The sequence below is a fragment of the Toxoplasma gondii genome, chromosome XI, assembly GCF_000006565.2.
Source record: "Toxoplasma gondii ME49 chromosome XI, whole genome shotgun sequence".
Lineage (NCBI taxonomy): Eukaryota > Apicomplexa > Conoidasida > Eucoccidiorida > Sarcocystidae > Toxoplasma > Toxoplasma gondii.
Genome location: NC_031479.1, coordinates 6,269,994 through 6,294,706, shown reverse-complemented (window position 1 = coordinate 6,294,706; position 24,713 = coordinate 6,269,994). Strand labels below are relative to the sequence as shown.

General features: G+C 50.5%; 2 protein-coding genes across 2 annotated transcripts; one reads left to right on the top strand and one right to left on the bottom strand.

The window, feature by feature from the left end:
• The first annotated feature begins 327 nt into the window (after nt 1–327).
• TGME49_216250 (RecF/RecN/SMC N terminal domain-containing protein) lies at nt 328–13,676 on the top strand. The gene is made up of 14 exons (XM_002370894.2): nt 328–1,299; nt 1,823–2,026; nt 2,564–2,746; nt 3,262–3,471; nt 4,278–4,505; nt 5,459–5,605; nt 6,501–6,656; nt 7,267–7,473; nt 7,987–9,039; nt 9,547–9,658; nt 10,182–10,309; nt 10,751–11,304; nt 11,813–12,167; nt 12,905–13,676. The coding sequence occupies exons 1-14, from the start codon at nt 1,054–1,056 to the stop codon at nt 13,376–13,378; spliced, it is 4,257 nt and encodes a 1,418-aa protein (XP_002370935.1). The 5' UTR covers nt 328–1,053; the 3' UTR covers nt 13,379–13,676.
• An 838-nt stretch (nt 13,677–14,514) lies between these two features.
• Nucleotides 14,515–24,093, bottom strand: TGME49_216260 (eukaryotic initiation factor-2B, gamma subunit, putative). The gene is made up of 11 exons (XM_018779721.1): nt 22,540–24,093; nt 21,685–21,838; nt 20,899–21,162; nt 20,232–20,462; nt 19,323–19,489; nt 19,067–19,118; nt 18,337–18,479; nt 17,576–17,674; nt 16,938–17,021; nt 16,446–16,649; nt 14,515–15,801 (listed from the first exon to the last, which is right to left on the bottom strand). Exons 1-11 carry the CDS (start codon nt 22,624–22,626, stop codon nt 15,709–15,711), a joined length of 1,578 nt encoding a protein of 525 aa, XP_018635235.1. The 5' UTR covers nt 22,627–24,093; the 3' UTR covers nt 14,515–15,708.
• Between the last annotated feature and the right edge of the window lie 620 nt (nt 24,094–24,713).

The window sequence follows — 24,713 nt, the reverse complement described above, 5'->3', positions numbered from 1 at the left end:
CACACCGGTTTCTTGCGGACGAACACAGACACACACACACATGCAGCCGGCGACGCCCTCCCGCGAATTTCGAGACCACGGCTTCCTCGGACGCATGCACCCGTTGATTCCGATGGAGGCCGAGCCTTTTGGAACTCAGTAGTCGAACGCGAGTTTCTCTCCCTTGTAAGTCTCCCGTTTGCACCGGTCGAAACTCGGGCAAAGTCGTCGATTCGCTTCGGGTGCATGCGCCAGCAGATCATGCGGTGGTGGTGGTGAGCGCGTGGAGTTTGGCCGCCAAAACGAGAGACAACCCTGCGGAGGGACTCGCCATTTCATCAGAGTAAAGCGCCATTTTGTAGGCGAACGATTGTTCCCTTGCCTTTGGCAGGACGGGGGACACACACACTTGGAAAACTCTCTCTTTTTCTCCTGCGCATGCATCGTGGCTTTCCAGGCAGGCTGCCGGTGACCTTGCGTTGGCTGTCCATTTCCCGCTGATCTTTCGAGAACTCCGAGCACTTGAAAAACTCCTCAGTTCCTCAGTCAACACAAAGTCCAGTGCTTGTCCAGGCACCACAGAGCGCCGTTCTCGTCTGCACAGCTCTTCCGCCTCCACTGGTCTCGACGCCGCCGACCAGCGGATCTACTTTTCGCGCTCGGTCCTTTTTCATCGACTCATTTGTTGTGAAAAAAACACCCTCGCCGCCGGCAGAGAACCAGGACCTTCTGGCGGAACTTGTTGTCTTGTCGCATGCACACGCAGAACTCTTTTGTGCAATCTCGTTCTTGAGAAGAAAACCGAGGATGTCGCGACCATCCACATTTTTTGAGAGATTAACAGTCTCGTCTTTTTCAACGAAAAATCTTCGCAGTTCTCTTGATCCTCCCCTGCGAATGAGTATTCGCTGCATCTAGCTTTTCTTGCCTCTTCGTCGATTCCTTCGCTTTCTCGCTCTCCGACAAAAAAGTTTGCCGAACCCTCTGCCGCACAGTTCGGCGTCCAACGGCGAACCATGCAGGTCCTCTCCATCGAGGACTCGTCTGTGGCTTTCTCCCTGCACCTCCTTGAAGATGTCAAGACTTTCTAAGTCTCCACCTTCTTCTTCTCCGCGTCCGCGTTCTTCTTCGTCTGGTTCTTCTCAGAGTGTCAGGGAGACTGGGCATGAGCCAGGATGGGAGAGCACGCAGGCAGAGCTGACAGCGCGTTTTCCTTTTATTCGCGACTGCTTGCCAGGCCAGCTGCTTCAGCTGAGAATCGAAAACTGGATGGCCTACACTGGCCCTGTCGAAGTCAACTTCCTCACGGGCATCAACCTGGTGAGGCGTCTTCCACGAGTTTCGTCCTTCTCCCCGTCCTGATTCTCTCTCTGCGCCGCTGTCTCTTTCGAGGCCGTCCATTAGCCTTCTGGCCCTCTGACCAGGCTCACTCCACTCGTCTCTTCACAGTCAAGGGTATCTCTCTCTGCTCGCTGCTGACTCGCACGACGCACTGGAATTCCTTTCCGTTCCTCTACTGCAAATAGGCCTCCTGACTTCTATCTACATAGAGACGCTCTTTGCTTGGTTCGAACGCAAGCTGTTCCATATGCCTTCCCTGCCCGCGTCCAGTGCGACCCTCGCTCTGAAAGGCTGGAGATGCCTTTCTTTTCCAGGCCTCTGGTTTTGCCTTTAGCTGTTGCTTGCCTCTTCGTTGTCTCCACCGCAGTGGTTGCCGTCTTCTTCTTACACTGTTCCCCCACCGATTTCCGCCTTTTCGGCCTCGTCCCTCCACCGCTTTCAGGCATACACTCTGTCGTTTTTCAAGCTCTTTCCTGTCTCCTTCTGTGTCTCCGGTGCGCAGCTCGCTGCGCCGAATGGAGCGGGCAAGAGCAGCTTGTTGTGCGCCATGGCGTTTGGGCTCGGCTACGATGTCTCGCACATTTCGCGGCGCGGCTCTCGGCTTCGGGACTTCATTAAAAATGGCCACAGTGCATGCAGCGTCTCCTGCGTACTCGCGGGGCGCAAAGCCGGCGAGTTTGTCACCACGAGGCGCGATCTTCGATTGGTGGGTGTCGGCGTTGACAGCGCGCAGAGCGTCTCTGGTCTCCGTCGAAAGACCAACATGATTCAGTTCTCACTGGCCGTGTAGTTCTGTGTCTTTCTCTGCGCTTCCCTCTCTTTTCCTCAACGTCCATCTTGTTTCTCTCTGTTCCGGCTCCCCTTTGCTCTCCGTATGTCGCGCTTCTCGGGTGATCGTATCCAGAGTAACAGTTGTTGGAGAAGGATCGGTGTCTCCCGCGCAGTTCTGTCGAAACTGTCCTTCCGCGTCCGTCTCATCTGGATCTCTCAGCGGGCTTGAGCTGCGAAAACGCCTAATCTGCGCATCTGAAAAAACACCGTTTGACGCCTCTTTCGCATCTGTTCGCTCCTGCGAAGCCTCCTTGCCATCACGTTCAGTGTAGCGCATACACAAAGATATATATATATATATATATATGTATACGGATGCATATGTGTGTACATGTATATCTGTGTGTTTGTATATATATATATATTTGGAGAAAGGCGCGAATGCCTCTGTGCTGGTTTCCTTCGGCAACAGTCAGGAGAGCAGACTGTTTCGACCTTCTACGTCAACGGACGCGAGTGTGGAGTGGAGGCTCGCATGGAGTTTCAGAGACGATTGAGGCTTCAGGTGGACAATTTGATTTGCTTCATGCCTCAAGAACGAGTTCCAGAATTCGCCACAATGCGACCGGAAGACCTGTTCACCGCAACGCTGCGCGTAGGCTCGTTGGAAGGAAAACGATGTTCTCTCCTCTGCCTCTGTGTCGTCCTGCTTCACTCAGACTGCACCTATCGGGGGCTTCAACGAACGAATGTCATCTGGCGGTTCCCCGCCACCGCGCAGGCTCAAAGACTCTCGTTACGAACCTCATAGGACGTTTTAGATCTCCTTTCTTTCTGTTGAGTTCAAAGTGAAGATCTGCCACACAGTGCTGCATGTATACACGGACATATCAAGATATATATATATATATATATGTATATATATGTATATGTATAGATGCATATATCTGTATTTGTATATCTGCATGCAGATATGTGCGTGTATGTACTGGGCGAAGTATCGGCCCACCGATCTTTGTATTTGTGCCTGAAAGAGTCACGCGATCGAGTTACCGGAGTCAGGAACTGGAAGTCTGTGACTTTGTGGAGAACCATGGCCGATCGACATGGCTTGGGTGAGCAGGTCTCGAGGACGGTTTTGTCCTGATCCCCGGCATTTCTTCTTGGCAGGCGATCGATTTCGATTTGCATGAAGCCTATGTGGGGTTGCGCGACTGGGAGGCGAAGCGAGAAGAGACCGAGAATCTATTAATCCAGGGGCGCGCGGATTTGTCAGCGCTCGATCGCGCCGTCGAGAAACTCCGTTTGGAGCACGAGGAACTCAAGCGACTTCAAGGCTGCGAAAACCGACGCATCCTTTGTGAAGGAAAAATCCTCGAGGTGCGAAACAACAAATGAGCAAACATCCGCCCGGCGCTCTCCCCACCACATCAACGCAGAAATGGATTTATATATATTTATGCAATTGCCCCTATACATTTGCGTATGCACGCGGATATACATATATATATATATATTTATATATATATATATATTTATATATATACAGATATATGTGATTCGTGTTTTTGTTTATGTCTGTATGCATATATACCTAATACATACCTATTCGCGCGTATGTATGTTTACTTCGCTGTAATCATTTATATGTGCATGCATAAATATAAATATATATATATATATATATGTTTAGGGGAGTCACTTATACATGTAGCTGTCCTCTATGCGTTGAGCAGATGCACACAGTCACACCAGCGCAGGAAGGCCGCTTGCGCGCGTTCTTTTGTTTTCTGACATGTACATGCGGGGCGACGGCACTACACACATGCCTTCCGTTCGTTGCGTAGGCAAAGTCGCTCGCAAAGTAACGTCTGCATGGGCAGAAAGTGATGCTTGTGAGTTGTCGTTTTTGTTGTCGTCTCCGTCGTCCAGCGGGGTGGCGACTTTGTACGACTGGCGTATGAGTACAGCACTGTGGCGTCTGTCTTTTCTAGCTGGAGTTCCCTTCATTTTGCTGAACCTACCTCTGTCTCTGTATGTTTGACGCGAGTGATACCACTGGGAACGCGAAAGGCCGTCGAGTGTGACGGTGTCTGCGTGGAAAAAGCGCTTGGCGAACGATCTCGGTACGACCTGCGGCTTTCCAAGTTTCACCACGCGGTCGTTCGCCTCCTCCTCCTTTTCAGGGTCGCGTCAGTGCAGTGGAGCAACGCCTCGAGGAGCAGGAGCGCGCCAGGAAGGAGACAGAGAGACAGGTGGAGACTTCGAAGGAGAAACTCAAGAAAGTGGACGAGAAGATCCAAGAAGTCCAGCATCTGCTTCGACGCGTCTCGCAAGACAGAGGTCGTGTGACAGCCCAGTGGCTCCAGGAGCAGGCGAGCGTCGGAGCCGAACTCGAAGACTTTGTTGCAGACGTAAGTACGACAGATCTGGGCGGAGAAAGCGTGGAGCGACTCGAGAATGACGAATGCGCGAGGCAGGGGAGGTAAAGAAAGTCAGTTTTTCGGGATGCGATTTTAAAGCCTTTTTTGTAAACCTCCTGTTCCTTCACCAGATTCCAGGCACAGAAGGCAACGGTTCGCGTCCACGTGAAAGGAAAGTTTAAGTGCTTTTGTCGTTTTCCATGACGAGGAAAGACGCTTCTTGGTGGCTTTCCAGAAAAGAGATCAGCAAGAGGGAAAACCGGAAACCTGAAGCTGAGACGAGTCTCTCAAAGGCTCCAACGCGGGGCGCTTCTGCGGCCGACCAGCCAAGAAAGCCTCGCAGGCGAGATATCATGAAAAACAGCTTTCGAATATAACTTGAATCCTTCTCGAGGAACTCGCTGAATGCGAAGCTTCGACGTTGTGAAGCAGAAAGCCTCTGAGGAGCCGGAGGAGCTCGCGCGGCGGATGGCCTGCCACAGAAAGCCGTGCAGGACTTTTGAATCGACTATCCTTGGTCTATCTTCGAGCAACCAACACAAGCTTTTCTCTAGTTCCCAGTGACAGGGGTGTCAAGGCAGGAGGGGTTTCATATAAACAAGGCAAAGCACTATACGTTCAATTGGCGTTTCTGAATTGTTTTCTTTCTCTCCGATTCAAGCAAGTCCTAAAAGAATCTGATTTACTCAGTGAACACCGTCGTTCGCCGTGTGTGGCACTCTTTCTCCCTGAGGGACGTCTCTTCGATGGCGACGCTGGGTTCCTCGGCTCGCTGCTTCATCTCCTTCCTGCTTCTGCAAGATGTTCTCCCTTTCTCTCGAAATTCTGGAGAAACCTCTTTCTGGAGCTTCTTCTGGCGTTCGTTTCTGAGTGAAGTGAGTCGTGCAGTAGGTGGACAGACGTCCGACTCGTTCTCTGCGCTGCTCTCTCCTTCTCGCGCCCAGGCCATGGCAGACGTAGAAAGACTGGAAGCAGAGATCGCGGCGCTTCCGGAAAAGGCTCTCGAATGGAAGAGAGAAAAGGAGCGACTCGCCAAGGAGTTCGCGGTGCGGCATGCGGTGCTGATGCGCGCCAAGGCTGCCGAAGAAAAGGTGAGTTCGTTGAACCTTGGAGTGCCGAATCAAGATGACTAGAGGCAGGCTTGATCTTCGCCTTCTTCGGCGATTTGTGAAAAAGCCTTGATGCCCCATTCTTGAACATCAGCTATAGAACACTCAGTCTATATATATATATATATATATTTGTATTTCTGTATCGGGTGGGACGCTTGCCGGCAGCCAAAACAGAGGTGCGTTTTCCTCTTGAAAGTGCATTGTTCGCTTTCGTGACCGTAGCTCCCATTCTGTTTTCTGAGGAGGGGGCTGAGACTCTTAGCGCGCCGTGCTCGTTTTCGTCTATTTCCTCCTCGTTCGCGCAAGCGTTTCTGTGTGAAAAGGGAACGCCTTGTTCGATCGCCGAACAGGGAGGCCTCGGATGCCAGGGTATCGCAAGACGAACTGCGGAACCTGCGTGGTGTTTTGCTTCTCTGTTTTTCCGAACACAGAGTCGTCAGGATTTTATATCGACTGATACAGAATCTCGAATCTAATGCCCTGACACTGATGAACTGAACTTTACTTCCCTGCTCACGCCACATTCGTTCTTCATTTTCAATTTCGACAGAAATCCAGGAAACGAGAAGCTTGTCGTCTCGGGTACAGGGCCTCTGCTAGCGAGGCAGGGCAACTTTCTCGTGGTGTCTCTCAGGCCCTGAGATACCAGTCGCTACATCACTTCGACGCAGTGTAGCTATCTTCGTCACGACTTTTTCCGATTCCTGTTCAACAAGAGAAAACGTCCATTCGAACTGTTGCCATGCGTATGTTTCGAGGCTCACGAAAAATATGCGCGATTGTAGAAAATAGAGTTCCGCGAAGATCTTGCATGATGTGCCTTTGCATTTGCTTCTGCCTCGGATGTGTTGCTGTGCACACTTTGTCCACTTAGGTTCGCCTGGAGGCAGAGCGGGAGAAGGCGCATGTAGCGGCAAGCATGAAGGAAATCCAGAATTCCTTGGCTGCATGCAATGCGCGCCGCCGCGAGCTCCAGCACAAGGCGACAGAGGCTCGCATGCGCCTGCAGACTCTGGAGGGCGAGGAGCAGGTTCGTGCTCGGTTTCAGTGCCTTTGCGAATTTGTGCAAGAGGAACAGATCTAATTGCGTGATGCATTCAGGCCCAAGACGCCGTTTTTCGATTCACAGACGTGTTGAAGTTCGAGACGCCTTCCTGCAACTTTTTTAACACAGTGCGTGGAAGCTCTGGAGAGTCCCTTCATCATTCTCGAGTCATGCTGTACATCAAAGTTCGAGTCGAAAGAGTCTAGACGTCATCATCAGTACACACATACAGGGGTGTATGTAAATATTCGTTTATGCGTTTGAATGCGGATGTGGAGGTAGCTGTAGACGCGTAGACATGGCTCGGGGTGCTGCAGAAGGGAAGCTGTTTCTGTTGACTGCGCAGAGTTCTCTCTACATATGTTTGCCGTATACTCGAGTGCGTCTATGCTTCGCGCGTGTGAGGTCCCCCGCGTGGAAGGATTTCGATGAAAAGATGACAGAGAAAATTGGACCGAAAGATCCGTTGTAGATGGGGGATTGTTCACACCGCATCGTAGACAGGTGCAGGCGTCTCTGAGCGGGTGTGCGAAGAGCGAAGAGGCTTTTGACGGCTGCGAATGCAACGAGTGGATGTCCGGTGGTTTTGCGTCAGGATCTGCTGCGGCAAGTGCAGATTGAGAGACGAAAGCATGCGGTTCTGGAGGAAAATCGCCAGAGCGCGAAAGTCAAAAACCTCCTTCACTTCATGTCCACAGGCGGTGGCGACCGAGGCCGACAGCAGAGCCTCTCGACTGCCTTGCAGCTGCTCAAGGAACGGAAACTGAAGCACACTTTCGGCCCTGTTGCTTTCATCACACAGGTACGAACCGTCGTTGAATGCGGCAGTTGAGTTTTCCAGTCCCGAGGATGTTTGTGTTCGTTTTGCATGCAGATCTGTATGAAACTATGAAGACTCATGTGGGCATGCACAAGAGGCCGGGAACCACCAAGTGCTTCACATGTCCTCCACCGTCTAACCCCGTCGTTTTTCTGTTTACGCACAAACGTAGCTTCCGCCAAACCGGTCCACTTACCTTCGTCGATCTATTTCTCGCTTCATGCCTCTGTCGCCGTAATCCAGTCTCATCTGCGTCTCTGGATTCATCTACGCCGCTCTCCCGTCTCCATCGAGATATGTATATATGTGTGTGCATACATCGACATCTGTGTATCTGCCTCTCCGTATCGGTATCTCTCTACGCCTGCCGATCGACCGCTCTCTCCAATCATTTGAGTGTCTCGACACACAAAGGAATGTGACTTTCTTTTTTTCTCGACCGCGTGGACCGGTGCATGCGTCGCGCCTCTCTGCCGTTCTGTGTGCCTTGTCCAGGTGAAGTCAGCGAAATACCTGCCTTACGTGGAGCACCTTCTTCAAGGCCGCCTGGGGGCGTTTGTGTGCACAGACGACGAGGAAATGAAGTTTCTGTCCCGGTCCAACTGCCATGCCCTTTTTCTTCGCGCTGACTTGCGCGGGCGCGTGAGGCTTCCGACTGCCTCAGCGCAGATGCAGGCGCTGGGCGTCGAATGTTTTCTCCACGAGCAGCTGGAATTCGTTTTGGACGACTCGGACGGAGACGCACCCACCGGGGGTGCATGGGGAGAGGAGCGCCGACAGGACAACAGAAGTCCCAGAGGCAGCGGAGCGGCTGTCGAGGCGCCGGCTTCTGTCGAGGCATGCGCAGAAACAGCTCGACTGCGTTGTGGGCTTGACGAGCCTCAAGGGAGCGCGGAGCAGAAGAAGCGCGAAGCCGAGCGTCGTCGCGACCAGCTGCTTCTGTTGATTCGCGAAACCGTCGTTTCTTTCACGAACGCCAACACGATCTTCGTAGTCCGAGACTCGCTCACTCCCCAGGAAGAACAACGCATGCAGCAGTTCATGAAGGAAGAACTTGCGCGCGTCTTCCAGTTCCCGGTCCGGAAGCTCGTCTACTTCAAAGGCGCCGCAGTCCACAGCGTCCAGAAAAGTCTCCACGATAACTTCTGGCTGGACGCATGCGATGTCCTGCGGTCCAGACTGCATGTCGCCGCTCCTCGAAACGGCCATTCTCAGTCCGCAGGCTCTGCGCCCTCTCTGGCCCATTCGGCTTCTCCGTTCGCGGGGATTCTCGCTGTGGTGCAGCACCCGACGAACGGCACGGCTACCCGAGAGGGTGAGCGACAGCAGGCAGAGGCTCTCGCGGAGAAGCGGGGGCACATTCAGAAGGAGAGAGAGAGTCTGCTGAAGGAGTTGGAGGCGCTCGAGCGAGAAAACGACGAACTCGCGGGCAAACGCCAAGAAGCGATTTTGGAACGACAGACGCTAATTGAGAAGGACACCCATCTTGCCAAGGCGTCGCACGACCATGCTTTTGCCAAGGACCTCTACGAGGCAGTTGTCACTGAGGTGAAAAAAGACATCGAAGAAACTGTGGCAAGAGCGAGCGGACGAGGATCGGGACTGAGGGAACTCTGAAGAAACGCGAAAATGACGCAGACAACCGAGGGAACGCATGCACCAACTGTCTTGTCTCGACACCTAGGGCACCACGTCAAAGGTCTGGGGGGAGACAGTCATCCAGAGTCGAAGTTAGATGCGGCTTTTAGACTTTTTCAAAGACTTTTGTTCTGGCGAGGCGCTCGTGCGCAACGGCGACCACTGCCAAGACATTATCGCAAGTTCCTCCGAATCCGAAAAAAAGAAGGCGTCGCGATTGGTTACGTGTGAAAGGAACTGAACGCTCCTATGACTCATACTGAATCAACAGAGACACTGTAGCACCTGGGCTACTGAGTAAGACTCTTCAGTCGAGAGAAACGCCTTCCATGCCTCGAAGCGAGGTCCACGGTCGGTGACAGTGAGGAAAGAGTTCGCGTTTGAGTCTTCTTTTCTGTCGCAATTCTTCTTTTTCAGATTCGGGCACTCGAATCGAAGAGGCCCCGCCCCGGTGCCTTGCTGGCTCAAGAGCGTCGCCTGGAGCAGCGAATTTGGAAACGGCTTTCAGAAGCTTTGAACAAGGAACGCGGTAAGAGGAGTTCTTTGACTCCGAGTCGTCTCCACGCTTTTTCCAAAGACTCCCGTTGTCTTCAACATGACTGATGGTAAACGCGTCGTGGAAACACAGAAGTCCATGTAGACAGGTGTACAGGTACATGGTTATCTATATTTACGTATATATATATATATATATATATATATATAAGTATATTTATATATATGTATGCATATTTATTTATGTTTGTATGTATGCATACATGTGCAAATACGTCTGTAGGTTCCTTTGCGTACAGGTGATCTGGTATGCGTAGTGGGACCTGCATGAGTTCGTTGCATCGTCTGGAGTTCGTTTGAGCCTGCGATCGTCTGTGTAGATGTGTGTCTGTCGAAAGTTTGAGCTTTGAACTTACAGATGCACCAATCCAGCAGCGCTTTTTCCCTAGCAGTTGATTCAGAAGAGACAGAGCGGTGGCCTCCGAATCATGCACTCTTGTCGCTCGCAGGTCAGTTGACCGAACGGGTATTGTGTTCTTTCGTTTTCTGTGTCGAAGAGGCCTCCAAGAAATTCCGGGCGCTCGCCGGCAGATGGCTGAAGATGCGCGAAGAGGCTGCCGGCGTTCAGGGCCATCGGGAGAGGCTTCTCGAGCTGCAGGCGGAGCGCGAGGGACCTGCTCAAGAGGTGAGGATCTTGCAAAGAGAAGAAGAGACAAGAGCACACAGAAAAAAGATGCGAAAGATGAGGAGAAAGGGAGGAGAAAGCTACGGAGAGAAGGGAGACGACAGGTACGGGGAGACGCCAGAAGGGGGACACTGGAAGACGAGAGAAGAAGAACGAAGGAAGAAGAAGCAGACAAGGACAGACGGACGACAAAATACTTTTTCTTTCCGCCACCGCGATCAGCGCGTTCATCCTGAGCAGGCGCTCACCCACGGACATGTACATCTGTGTGTTTCGATGTCGTTTGTGAAGGGGATTCACCCTGTTTTTCGCTCGCGTATATACCCCCACAACACAGATACTCATACACGCGTACGCACATGTACAGTCACATGTGCATTACTTTATCCTCGTGTAAGGATGCGTTTGTGGGTGTTTCTGTCGGGTCTCGTTTGTTTGCAGGTGAGGGCTCTCGAGTCTGAGTTGGACGCGAAGACTGCGGCCGTCGCTGTGCTTCGGCGAGACCTGGAGAGCCGGTCGGCGGCGTTTGAGCAGTGGGCCGCAGAGGCGGCGCTCGCGTACCGCGACTTTCTGTTCTCGTCTGGGGACATCCTGTCTGTCTCGTCTGGGGACTCGGCCGAAGCGCGAGCCAGTCGACAGGCGTTCCCTGGACGAAAGAGAAACCGAGAGAGGGACGAGGAGAGGGAGGAGCGGCGGAAGCGCCAGCGAGAGCGGGACGACGGAGACAGCGACGAGGAGGTCGAGAACTGCCAGGCCTACCTCGCGCAAGTGAAGCGAGATCTGCAGCTCGCAGATCTCCCTGGAAGCGAAGAGGAGTTGAACGTCCTTATCGACGCCTGCACGGAGGAACTCGAGCGGACCGGCGGCGGGAACCGCCAAGCCTTCCGAGACTTCAAAGACAAAGTCCAGGAAAAGAAAAAGAAGGAAAACGAGGTCGCCAAGCTCGAAGAAAGAGTTCAACATCAACAGAAAAAAATCGACGAAGTCAAGGAAAGGTAAGGGCGAGGGAGGGTAGGCGCGGAAGCGGGAGAACAGTCCTGCGTCGACGAAGCAGACGCAGATGAAGCGAAGAGACAAGACGGGCGTCTGTGTTTTCGTCGCAAGGCATCGACGCGCGTGCGACTTCGCAGATTCGTCGCTCGGACGCGAAACGAGACAGGAACCGGAAGTGAGGGTGATGAAGATGATGAGAATGCCGGAGCAGAGGGGGAAGAGGCAGGGACATGAAAAGCGGTCCGCGAACAATCCCAGAGAGGAAAAGGGAGTAAAGGGGAGTCGAGGAAGGAGCGAGGCGAGGCGAGAGAGAGAAGAAAGAAGTTCCGGAACAGACGCCAACAGTCGCGGGTGCAGATATCCCAGACAGTCCAAAAAGAGGAAACGCAGCGAGCTGGCAACACCGAACGCTCCACGAAAAACGCATGACGCAGGCCTCGCGAGGCTTTTTCGCGTAACTGTCGTCTGTTCCCTGATATTTTCTCTATTGCGTTTTCGATGTTGTTTCAGCTGGCATCGAAGAATCTCCGAAATCGTAGGCACTCTCAGCCGACGCTTCGGCGTCTTTCTCAAATTCATTAACCCCGACGCATCCGGATACGTCGCCCTTCACGACCCCGCTGCTTCCTCCTCTTCGTCTTCCTCTTCTTCGTCTTCCTCCTCTTCGTCTTCCTCTTCTTCGTCTTCCTCCTCTTCGTCTTCCTCCTCTTCCTCTGCGTCTGCGAGTATGGCTCCGAGCGTCCGCGATCTGGAGCTGCGCATTTGTGTCTCTTTTTATCCGGGTCAGTCTCCCCGGCCTCTCAACACTCGGCATTCCGGAGGAGAGAGGTCGCTTTGCACTGTCCTTTATCTTCTCGCTGTCCAGGTGAGCGTTTAGGGAAAACAGCACCCGAATAAAAAAAAGGGCAAGCCATACATTTCTGGCCCCTCAAAAAAATCCAGATATTTTCCACAATTTTATATATACATATATATATATATATATATATATGTATATATATGCATGTATATATATATATATATTTATATATGGATATAGATACAGTTATTTTTGTATATTCATATATATTTATACATTTATGTATATATATATATACATATGTACTTATATATAGACATAAATATATATATATATATTTATATATGGATATAGATACAGTTATGTGGATGTGGATCAATTTCTACTGTTTGTACGTGAGTATGGGCGTGTTTAAGTGTGTGTGTCTCCAGATGTCGGGGCGAGTGTCTGGCGTTTTTGTGGTTGCAAATGAAGAATCAAACGCAGAGGGTTCGACAGGGTAGAAGAGACGAGTAGACAAACCGAAGACGAGACATCAAAGCTGCACAGCAGGACAGGAAGGCCCGCCTTCATCAGCAGATGCGTTTGATTGAAACATGCCGTTTCTACTGGAGGTGAAAAGGAAAACAGGAACATCGAGCGGAATTTCGTACACTACAGTGTTGTCAAAGTGCTTTTCTGGGGGCTCACACAGTCATCAAACAGGCGATTTGGACATCTTCTGGAGAGAGCTCGGCGCCTCTCCAGAGACGAGTTGCTGCGTGGAATCGCGCCTCGAGCTCGGTTCATTCTTTCCTTTGCAGGCCTACGCACGCGATGGCTTTCGGGTGCTCGACGAGATCAACCAAGGCCTGGACGGAGAGAAGGAAAAGAGACTGTTTGCTCTTCTCACGCGAGTGGCCAACGGGTGGGAGGGCGAGGACTCCACGCCTTCTGGGAGTGGAGAATCTGTCCAAGATCGACCGCGGAAAAGCCTTCTGGGCGCATCTTCGAACTCGACTTCTGCGTCCCAGCATGCACCGGCAAACGGCCCTGGAGGAGGCGGAGTCCAGTACGTTCTCTTGACCCCACAACTCGTGAAGGGCACCGATTACTCGGCTGTCTCTGTCCACTTCCCGTTCAATGGCCGCCACTTGTGTCTCCGAGCGTGGGGTGACGAGAAGGCCCTCTGTGCTGGAGCCCAGAGAAGCCGGGAGGAAGGCGCGTATTTCTTGACAAAAGAAGAAATTCGAGAGCTGAAGGAGGCTCTGCAGAACGACGAAACGCGTGACGACTGAAACACAGAGAGAGCGAGGGTGTCAGCGGCGGGAGAAGAACGTGGACAGACCAAGGGAAACTCCTCCACCGTTGTGAGGCGTTGAGCCAGGGGGTTGAGAAGCGATGGAAGCAGAATGGCACAATTCCGGAAGGACAGACGCACGTGCATGCATGCGCGGACTCGTTCGTCAAACGAAATGCCGTTTACAGTTCATATATATATATATATATATATGTTTGAATGTATAAGTAGTTATATTCATTGGTTCGGCTGTCTCGAGGAAAGGTATGGACTACAAAAATGAAGTGAGAGAGTGAATTAAGTTTGAGGGGGGAAGAGGCAGCCAGCTACACAATTATCTGGTGCCTTGCTTCCTTGCAGGTTTCGTCGTTTGTGGCGTATCATCCGTAACGGCCGACAGGGGAGACACGCCAGGTTCTTTGTCTCTCTCTTGTCGTTTGAATGAATCGAACGGCCTAGCGACGTATGTCGTCCATGTTTGTGTTGACCTTATCAAATGCAGTCACTTTGTTCCAGTCTGTTTCCTTAGCTCGGCTTTCTCTCACTTCGTCCTTCCGTCCCTGTCGCCTAGACGTCGCTTGCCCGCTTCACTGCGTAGTGCGAGAAGAGGACAAGAGAGCAGTGCGACAGAATACGACGCACGAGGACGGTAAATTCACTTTCGCCTCTCGTCTCAGTCTCCTCTCTTACCACTTAAGTCGTGAAGAAAAAAGGCAATGTAGCTCACGAGGAGAGCTCTCGAAGGGCGGAAGAAGAGAAAACTGTGAATACCTCCCTCTCAGGAATATTCGCCAGAGAAGACTTTCTTAGGACAACTCGTAGGTCGGTCACCAGAAGGGCCACAAGCAGAACGACTAACCGCGTTCCACAGAAACTGTCGGTGAAAAAAGCTCTACTGTAACTGGTGCGTCTAAACAGCGGCTCGCTTTTCCTTTTCCTGGCGTACTCATGGTACGCGACACCCATCAGCAAACAACTGAAGCGAGACTCCTTACACATTGTAAACGCGCTTCCTGCATCTTTTTACTGAAACTGCCTTTTTCTCGAGAGCATTATATCTTGCTCGCTAAGGTCTTTGCTTCCCGGACCCGTGTTACTTCGTGCTTTTCATGAGTATCGGTCAAGTGCGTCGAGTTTTTTTGTGGTGTCCAGCGTATTTTGAAACAGCAACAGTTGTAGCAAGCTGTATAGATTTCATTCTCTCAACTTTGGTGATCTCCTTCCTTGTGTTAGTCTCTACGGTATATTGCCTTCCACGTACAGAGTTCCACATTCGACTCGCTTCGCTCCCTCTCTCTGCCATTTTTCGTCGGGCCTTCGGAGCTTTTATTAACATCTGTTTCTCTCCGCTCAAAGTCCCTGTCGTTTCCGGAGCTCGGCACGGTCTGAGCACCGTTCTTCTTTTCCTCGCTCTCGAGACATCTGCATCTCTCGTTCCTTTTCATTCGAAACTGGGGCAAGTGGTAGTTCTATCCGTCTGCTCTCATCTCCGCTTCGTGTAGCCTCTCTGTGAGACTCATGTTTCACTGAGTCTCGCTCCGTTCCTAGGGACGAGAGACAACGGAGACAGGCAAAAGAGAGGTAGAGGGGAAAACAAACGATGCAGACGCCAAACGCAAGAAGAGAGGAAAGGAAAAGCTGTAACGCAGACACAGCGAAAACCAGCAGAGGAGCAGAGAAGCAGGGGGAAACAATTTTCGCGAAGCGACCTAATTCGAGATACTGCAAACGGTCTCACAGAGCTGGTACGGAGTTCAGAGTCGCGGGATCAATGCACAAAACAACCGTGTGGCGCAGCTCGTAGGGTACACAAACTCCAAAAAAACCTATAAATCATCCTTCTCAGAGAGGACTTCTCCCAGGGCGGTATACCGTCACACGCGTATCTGGGTAGTCGTTTTGTCTCGCTGAACGCGTCCAGAGAAAGAGAAGAGCAGCAAGACAAACAGGTCGTCTGGCGATGGGAGAACGGAACGCAGGAACGCAACAAAGCTCGAATCAATCTCCTTGTGTATCTGCGTCTTCGTCCGTCTCTTCCCGCGCACTCCATGGAAAAGGAAAGTTCAACGCCAAAGGCGTTAATCCGTTAACGCCAATAAGGCTCTTGTCTCTCGCTTTGCTTCTCCAGAGTCACTCAACTCCGCTCGTTCCTTTCTTCGTCCCAGTTCCTCTTTGAAAGCCGCTAGGTGGGCCAGTCCTTTCGAGCACACAAGACAAAGAAAAACCTGCAGAGGAAGGCAGAGAGCTCCACACAAGGCTGACGCCAGCAGACACACGAGCGCCTGCAGTTGAAAGACCTTTCCACAAACGCCGAGATGCCGTCGAGCTTCAGGCGTCGTCTGTGAACAAAGGAAGAACCTCGTCTTCCGCAACAGTCCCCGGCGGCACAGAGTAGCCATGGCGAACTTGGCAATTGGTGAGCTGGAGAAAAGAGGCAAAAACGCACACAAGACAAATGAGTAAAAGGACGAAAGTCGACTGAAATGTTCGGATTGAACGAGGAGGCAGACACGCATCCCTTGCAGAAAAGCGTATCCGTTTATGCTCTCCTCGTAAACCTAAACGTAAGAATTCGTCACTGTCTTCTAATTCTGCTTCTTCTCCCATCTCACGCCGTTGACCATTCACCGCTCTCTCCACATCGCATCTAACAAACAAAACGTAACCTCGAGCCTCCCAACAGAACTCCTACCCACTTTACACATTCATATATATATATATAGTTACATATATATATATACATTTATATATACATGCATGTAGAGGTATATGTGCATGTGTTTATCGACGTGTATACAGAAAGTTTCTTTTTCGAAGAGCACCTTTGGTGTGTTGAGTCCTTGGAAAGTAGTTTTCAAATCCATTGTAGCAAGGCGTATTGTTGCATTTCACTCTTTATCTCTCTTTTTTTAGGTAGTTGTATGTTCCGCAAGTTGTTCCAGTACTGATATTTCGCGGTTTTTCGCTGAGCCTGTGTCTGCAGACCCTGTGCGTGAGAATCACCATCCAAGGTCCAGCTTCGAGCTGTACATTCTTCTTGCCGGTTGCAGTCTCCGTTCTCGTACCTTGCATCCCTTGCCGACGGTTGCCCTTCTGCCGACAATGCATCTCTGAATCGTTGCTTCTTCCTCGATCTTTCCTCCTTCGAGGAGAACGCTCGCAGTCACTCGGGCCTTGGAGCCCACAGACACTTCGGCTCCGAAAATACTTCGCTTGATCACAGCGCTCTCGGCGAACGTGCAGCCTTCCGCCACTGTGCTGTCCCGCATCTGCGAGGAAAGAAAGAGAAAGAAGCTGGCGAACTTCTCGAAAAACTGGCAAGTGGGAGATAGCGGAGCCGTGGGGACGGGGAACGCGAGGATACGAAGAATCGAGGACAAACAGGAGAAGGGATGACGGGAGAAGAGACGACGACAGGGCACAGAGGAAAGCATGAGAAGCACTGAGCAAAGCCGGAGGGAAAGGGGACAGGAAAAAATCTGCGAATACGACTCCCCGAAGACGAAACACTCTGCAAGAGCACCGGTGTCGAGAACTCTACTCGAGAGAAAACTCACAGTCGGTGACTTTTTTGCCGGTTGAGCAGGCAGCATCCATTCGGGCATGATCCCCCGGAGCTCGTCCATGCGGTTGCTACAAAACTGAAGCATTAACGAAAAAAGCCCCACAAAGAAGTTGAAAAAAATGAAACGACGTAAACGTGGTACTCATTCTACTAAACGTCTGACTCAATGGTAGACCATGCACCGCATCTGAGTCACTTTTTCATGTCCTCCACAGTGCCGGATCCAAGGCCGAGTGCGCCTTACATGACGCATCTGAGAGAATCTGTCCAGATGTGCTATGGAAACCTAGATGTCCCACAATCTTGGAAGATATATATATATATATATAGATAGATAGATAAGTCGAAATAATTACACATATGTAAAGATATGCATACAGAGACGGACGCAAATGCAGCCACCTTGATTTCGAAATACAGGAAACCTGCCGCCTACAGGCCTACATTCATAGAGATATTGATACACCGCATATACACGTATGTGTATACAAATCAGCGTTTTTAGTAAGTCGACTTCAAACGACGTGCAGTCACTCGAAATCAAACACAGAATTGACGTTTACGCTTCTCGTTGGGAAAGACGTTTTATCGGCCCTTGTACTTGTAAACAATTTGAATCTTTCGACTTACTTTCATATTCATTTCGTAGTAATCGTGAATATTGTTGACACGGCAACAAATTCCAGCGCAGTCCGGATGCAAAGCGAAAACGACCTTGTTTCCTTTTCTCTTTTTTTTATTCACAGACAAAACAAGACAGACAGACGTCTACGTGAGGAACCAAATGGCTAAGCATTCCTCCATGAAATACTTTTGCAAATCCTTAATTTAGCAGCGAAAACTTGACTAGATGATTTTTGCGGATGAGCGCACTTTTTATGGAGAGAAAAAACAGTCCAATTAAAACTAAATGTTTTGCAGATTTCAATCGGAAACAAGACAACGGACGAGACACCAAAAAAAGAGAGAAGAAAAACAGAATGGAGAGAACGAGATAGTTACTCGGGGCTCCCAGCTGCAATTACTCGCGAACCGGCTTGCGCGCACACATGTCTTTCTTTCTCGCCCCGACAGTCATACATTTGTCTCATTCTATGCATACACATTTCCTACAAATATTCACCCTCACAGTCAACGATTGCTCATACATTTCTTTACTCACACTCACATGTATGTATATATATATATATATATATATAAATATGGGAGCACGTATGTATCTCTACAAACGCATTTCCGGGCGCGTTCCACGTCTCTTCTGGAATTGTAAGTTTGTGAGTGGACGCCCTACGTGTGAAATCCGTTCTCTGGGTTTCAGCTGAAGCACTTGTCTCCTATCTCTTTTTCTCTAGCTGCGGTGTGTGGAGTACTGTTTGTCGCTGAAGACGCACAGGCTGCTCTGGACGGTTCGCCAGGGTGTACCCTTGTTCGCGGCTTCGGTCTTGTTCCTTGTCCTCGCGCTTCTTGTGAGGTTCATCGAAGGAGTCCAGGAGCTCGTCGAAAACGTCACAGTCGAGACGGCTCGAAGACCAGACTGGAAAGGAAATTGAAAGACCGCGAAAGACAACGGTCGCACTGTATACAACCATTGTGTGATCTACAAATGTACGTCACATGCGCCGACACATTCAGCAACGTTTGCCAATACATTCCTTATCCAGAGACCTATACACAGATATACATATATATATATATATATATATATATATATATAATAAGCAGCCACTGAGACTAATCTCCGTTTCGGTAGAGTGAGAGAGGAGAACTCCCGGGCGAGACAAGACATGAAAAGATGCCCACGAAGGCGACGCGCCCCCCGTGGAGAAAAGTATGAAAGAAAGAATGCAGCAGAGAGGGAGAAGCGGCGGGAACATGGAAGCTTATGGCAGAGAAGGCAATGCCCGAAGCGGGCAAAGCACAGAAAAATGGAAAAAATACGAGAAGCGACGCACGGGGAGGCGAGCAAAGAGTGGCGAAGGAAAGCGACGCAAACCAACGTAAGTTTTGCCGGCGAACGGGGAGGAAGGAGAAAAGACCAGCACTTGGCATTTTTCACTTTTAGAAGCGACGTCTGTGCAGGAGCACAACGAGATGGAAGAAAGGGAGAGGAGAGAGACCTACGAGATGCTTGTGGAGTCATCTGCATGAGGGACATGTAGGGAACGAGGTCGAACTGCAGAAAGCCAAGACACGAGGAAAACGAGCAGACAGTTCTTCTCAGGAGACAAGCAGCCGCGGGAAAGCCAGTGTCCTTGCCGTCGTCGTGATCTCCTTTTTTTCACAGAAGTTTCTCTTTTCTCCCATGAGTCACCCTCACGCCCTCCCAACAAATCTCCTTTCTTTGCGCTTTCTTCCGGATTTCACCTTTCTCACTTACGCGAATGGAGGTCAGAGTGTTCCGGAGTTTTGGGTCCTCGAGAATCTTCAGAGCCGACAGCTTGAAGAGATACACGTGAGGGTCGTACAGGTTTGCCTTCACGAAAACGGAGGGATGGTAGAAGAGAGTCAACTTCGGAATTGCTAATTGCGCCCCGTGGCTGATGCCTGCAGAGAGCAACAACAAACGCGGCGGCGCTTTCCTTCCGAATCTTCGTTCTGCAAAGTACACGACTCGGACTCTCGTTGTCGGCTTCCACTCCGGTCTGGCACCTGCATGCCTGCTTTCTGCGCTGCGGATGAGTCGATCACAATAAGAACTCTTTTGGAGTCACCCCGCGACTGTTGGCAAGGCAAAGAATCTGGATCTCCTTCTCTCTTCTCTGCATTTCTCTCCCATTTCTTTCGCAAACATCCCCCCTCGTACAGCGGAGAAACACTGCCGGCTCTCTGACGAACGCGTCGAGCGTAACAATTCGCTGCTGCGGAACCTGCAACGGACGCGAGAAGGGACCGCGTCCCGACGGGAGTTTGTCAATACGAGCGATGGTTCTGACCAGAAGCAAACTGAATTTGTTCTACGTTTCAGAGGTGGAAATTCAAGTGAGCGAGAAAAAAACCGTCGCCGAAGTGAACTGCATCTGCCTCACATCATTCATGATAATTCAAAATACGAGGGAGCATGGCTGCTGCCAGGTCCTTGTCTTTCGGTGGCGACGAGACTCTTGTGAACGTCGCCTTTTCTCTCTTCACAGATGCTCCTGTTTTTCGAAGCACCGTTGCAAGCACCGGACGTCACCAACCGAAGTCGGTACTCTCCACAGGGACTTTATACGGCGAAAGCGCAAAATCACCTTCCCCGCGAGACCTCTGTTCTCTCGTCGTACGGACTAGAGCAGCCTGCGCTTACTGTGGCGATCTTGAATCCCCAGAAGAAGCGTTTCTGTCTCCTCAAAAGCAATCGCGACAGGGTTGCCCTTGTTCGCATCCTTGTCGACTTTCTCTGGGGTGGCTTTTTTCTTGCCGCCCTTCCCCGCCTTTCCGTGAGCACCTCGGTCGAGAATCTCCGACGCTCCCTCAGACAGATAATCTCGACGAAGGAGATACACAGAGCACGCTGCGTTCTCTACTCTGTGCAGATCTGAAAAAGGTCCAAGACACACAGGACATGTCTAGAAGGCGAACAACTTTCACGAAAGACAATGCATGGAAACCTTGACTGGCTGCACGAATCCAGTTTCGTCTTAAGCAAAGACACAGGCACACCGATGTTTGCATATCCTCGTACGCGATACACACGAGCCGCCATTTCTCTCCGAGCGCAGAGTAGAAATATATATATATATATATATAAACATATATATATATATATATTACACGTAGATAGGTATGTGGGTTTTCGCGTATTTGCTATTGGGAGGGGAAGGTGAGGAAAAACAGCCTAGATAGTTATCGACTGGGATGCCTGCAGAAGGAGCTTTGACGTTCGTTTCTTCTCTTCACTCTTTCGTCCTTTTTCTGCAGCATTTCCGTCACTTTCACAGGTTGTTTTTCTTCGTTTTTTTTCGCAGACGCACTGGCGAGACTGAAGAAGTCGACGGGGCCGATGACGTCGCAGGTGATGACGAAGAAGTCTGTGACAAGGAGATGTTTGATTTGCAGGAGAGCCTCTGCAGTTCCGCAGACAACGTCATCTTCCTCGAAGTCTCCTCTGCTCTTGCCCGTCTCAGCCTCGCGGCCGAGACCGACGACCTCGAGGCGCTGAAACGCATTTGGAAACTCTTGCCGCAAATACGCGAGGATCTCTGCCTGTTCTTCTTGACGGGTCAAGACAATCGCGTCTGCAGAACGCGCCACACTCCACACTCAGGCCGCATCAGCTACGCAGAAGCAGCAACTCGGCAAGACGAAGGTCGAGAGAGAACTACGCTCAGCAAGAGAGGAGACTCCGGAGAAAGAAACATAGGAGAAACAGACGATGGAGAGGGAGAAAACAGACGATGGAGACGGAGAAAACATGTGAGAGAGAGGGAGGCAGGAAACCAACAAAGCGGAGTTCGAGAGGGAGGCGGACCTAAGACGAGACCGATTACGACGACACTAATTCGAGTGAGACGGCGACATGGAAAACGAAGCTGCGATTCAACTCTCAATAAGCCAGTCAAGAAGCTGAGAGATCGGCGAGCAGGGAGAAAGACGTAAACCGCGGCCTGTCACGAAGAGTAGATGGGCCGAAGAAAACAAGAGAGAGAGCTCTGGATGGTCAAAGTTCGACTCTCGGATCGTCGTCCTGGCTGCTCTCTCAGTCGACGACACACTAGCACCAGGCGAGGCATGTTAAGACAACTTTTCTCGAGTCTTACCTCCAAAACGTGATTCCTGCAAATTCTTGAGACAATACCACAACATTGGGCGATTCCCCACTGGCAGCATGGCCTTGCAGCAGCCGCCTTTTTCCTTGGGAGTTCCTGTCAAGCTCGACAGGCGCGAACTGCTTCCGCCGGCTAGAACGACAACCTAGAAGAACAGAAACAGAACTGAAAAGAGACTCATAATAGAGACTCACCGAGTATAAAGCTCGGAAAAAGAGGAAAGGCAAAGATACCGGATTAAAAGAAATCCTGACGCACGCTCAACCTTCTTTAATTTGTTGTACTATTTTTTTCTGCTTCTCTCGCTGTCGTTTCTCCTTTTCTCTGGGGCCAATTCCTCCACATACAGAATTGCCATCTCATCCAATTTTCTAGAGAACTCGGCAACATGCATTTAATCATATATATATATATATATATATACATGTATAGATATATATAAAATGTACGTAGATGTTACAATGTATATACATACGCATTTGTTATACAGCAATGTCTCGTTAGTCGGCAGAGACACAAAGGCTTAAATATATATATATATATATATATTAATGTATAAACGGAAGGGGCTGTTGTACAGCTGTGTCTTTTATTTTCTTCTCGGGATCGGTTCACGTTTATCAGCTTTTTGCTGTCGTTTCGTTACCTTCCTTGTCCGCTGTTTTTTCTCTTTCGTGAACTCCTCCATTCCAGCGTTTCAGTTCCTGTCTCTTTCTGTGTAGGCCCACGGCTATGCAAAGAATCCTCTTGTATTTTGATCTGGAACAACTCCTTCCGTTTGGCCTGTCTCTCTTGCTGGCAGTGAGCAGCGAGTGAACCAGAAAGGAAAGCGAATAAAGATCTCACCTGGAACTCAAGAAAAGGATTCGTTCGTCGCGCCTCCGTGGAGCCGGCGGGGGTCTGCGGGGCACTAGTCGCCGCAGAAGGCGCCATGTTGCGACGAGAGGCAGAAGAAAGAAAATTCGAGATGACAGCGACAGAAAAAGACTGAAGAGAGAGACGAGAATCAGCGAGAAGCAAGTCCCCGAAGACGATCGAGAGCAGACAGTGGAACGATGGGTCAGGCAAACGAGGAGAAAACAGCCGAGGCCTGTGCAGGAGCAGGGAAGAAAAGACTCGAATCAGACGAAGGCGAGAAATGTTCTGTGTATTCTCTCGATGGCGACGAGGAACGCCTCCGATCAGAGAGCAGAAGACGGGAGGAGTTGACAACAAGAGAAGACTCACACCAGCGGAACCGACAGAAAAGCCATCAGTCGAGAAGACGCAGGCGGGGAAGCTCTGTCTGTGTGGCTAGTTCCAGAAACCACAGATGGGATCTCTGGAAAAAAAGAGAGTTTTGACGGCATGCAGCCTTGATCACTCGGCACCCGACACAGAGAGACTCGAGCGAGAACAGCAACGCAGGAAGCAAACACAACGAACAGAGTGTCGTCTTTTTGAGTTGCGTGAGTCCAGCAGATTGTCGCGCATCAGTTCGTTGAAGGTCTCAGTGACGAACAGGGAAGCCGAGGGAAGCAGAGGGAAGAGTGGAGAGCAAAGAAAAACCGAAAAGGGAAGAAGATAAAAAAGATCCACGGTGAAAGATCGAGGAAGAAAGTTTTCGGTGCGAGGACGGTTTCTTGTGCGCGGCAAGAGACAACGGCCAATTCCTCAAGGCCTCTGAAAAAAGGAACTTCTGAAACGCTCAAGAAGACGGCAATCGAGTTTCGTCGAAACTCGAAAGAGTCCGGGGCAAAGAAACGCAAGTTTCTGAAAAAATGCTTTCCGACGAAGCGAGGGTAGCCCGGCCCTACATGCACGCGACGGAAACCGCAAGCGCGTTTCTCGTTTCTTGAACCCACACAGTTTTTCCTTGTTTTTCGGTCCTCCTGGAACGGATTCTCGGTTGCATGCGAACTGCCAAAAGGCTTCTTCAGTCCCGCAAAACGTTCGTAGGACGGGGCTCTCGCGGGACACACACAGCTACGACTTTTAGGCCGAGAAAAGGTGACTGACTGCGAGACCGAGAGAACTGCATGCAGCAAACGAATCACGAAAAAAAAGTCGGGGACGGAGTCGAAAGACAAGTCGAGAAAAGCAGAAATCGACTTTTTCGCGAGACTCTCACACAGTAAAGGGGACCAAGACTGAGTGGGAAAACCAAATCCACAGATTCACTCGTATCTTTACGTCTTTTTACTAACCATTGTGTGTGCCTCTCGGTGTCGGCCTACACAGTCCCGAGCTGGAGGAGACTTCCTCGCCGCAAAAATCGAACCAAAGCCCCGTTCACACAAGAAGGCCCCCAAAGCAGAGGCATTGCACTTGTCGACTTCAGGCCTGGGAACTTCTGGATGGAAAACGAGGCTTGGTATGTTCTCAAGATTTCCTCCGCTCTGCATCTCCCCTCATACTTCCGCCCTCTCCTACCCAAAACTATGAAGGCACTCACAAATATATATATATATATATATATATAGAGAGAGAGAGAGAGAAATACACGTAAACTGTACATAACTTATATACATATATGCTCATCCATACGTAGGCGAAATATATATATATATATATATATATAAATAGCGGTCACGAGGAGCACATGTTCCCTGTCCTCAGTGGTAAGAAAGCAGGATGTTGCTGATCTGAGGGTTTGAAGAATACCTGGCTATGGCCACGAAGGGAGGAGAGAGACAAGTTAATTGAGAGACAACGCTCCGCCGCGGGAGAAAGAAGCATGCGCTGTACACATCTACATGTGATTTTGTTTCGCTCGACAGCAAACGTCGAACCAGCGAGAAAAAAGGGGAAGAACAAGAGAGAGGACAGGGAAAGAACAAGATATAGCGCGGGAGCGGGAACAAGAGGCAGAACAAGGGAGAAGAAAGAGAAGAGGACTGTGTGCGAGGCATCAAATAGAAAGATCAGTTTCTCTCCGTGGTCTATTGTTTTCAGATTACTGCGGTGTTCTGCTGTGGTAACTCTGCGGTACATCCGCGTCTGCCGAAGCACAAGTAGCGCGTACAGCCTAGCGTTCCTTA

What these genes read in the sequence shown, in the direction of transcription:
- TGME49_216250 (XM_002370894.2), top strand. Translation starts at nt 1,054, where the DNA reads ATGTCAAGACTTTCTAAGTCTCCACCTTCTTCTTCTCCGCGTCCGCGT. An exon ending in TCCTCACGGGCATCAACCTG is followed by an intron (nt 1,300 to 1,822) that starts GTGAGGCGTCTT and finishes TCCGGTGCGCAG; the next exon opens with CTCGCTGCGCCGAATGGAGC. An exon ending in TCGAAGACTTTGTTGCAGAC is followed by an intron (nt 4,506 to 5,458) that starts GTAAGTACGACA and finishes TCTCGCGCCCAG; the next exon opens with GCCATGGCAGACGTAGAAAG.
- TGME49_216260 (XM_018779721.1), bottom strand. Translation starts at nt 22,626, where the DNA reads ATGGCGCCTTCTGCGGCGACTAGTGCCCCGCAGACCCCCGCCGGCTCC. An exon ending in GCAGGAATCACGTTTTGGAG is followed by an intron (nt 21,163 to 21,684) that starts GTAAGACTCGAG and finishes CGCGTTCTGCAG; the next exon opens with ACGCGATTGTCTTGACCCGT. An exon ending in GGGGATTCAAGATCGCCACA is followed by an intron (nt 19,490 to 20,231) that starts GTAAGCGCAGGC and finishes TGCTCTCTGCAG; the next exon opens with GCATCAGCCACGGGGCGCAA.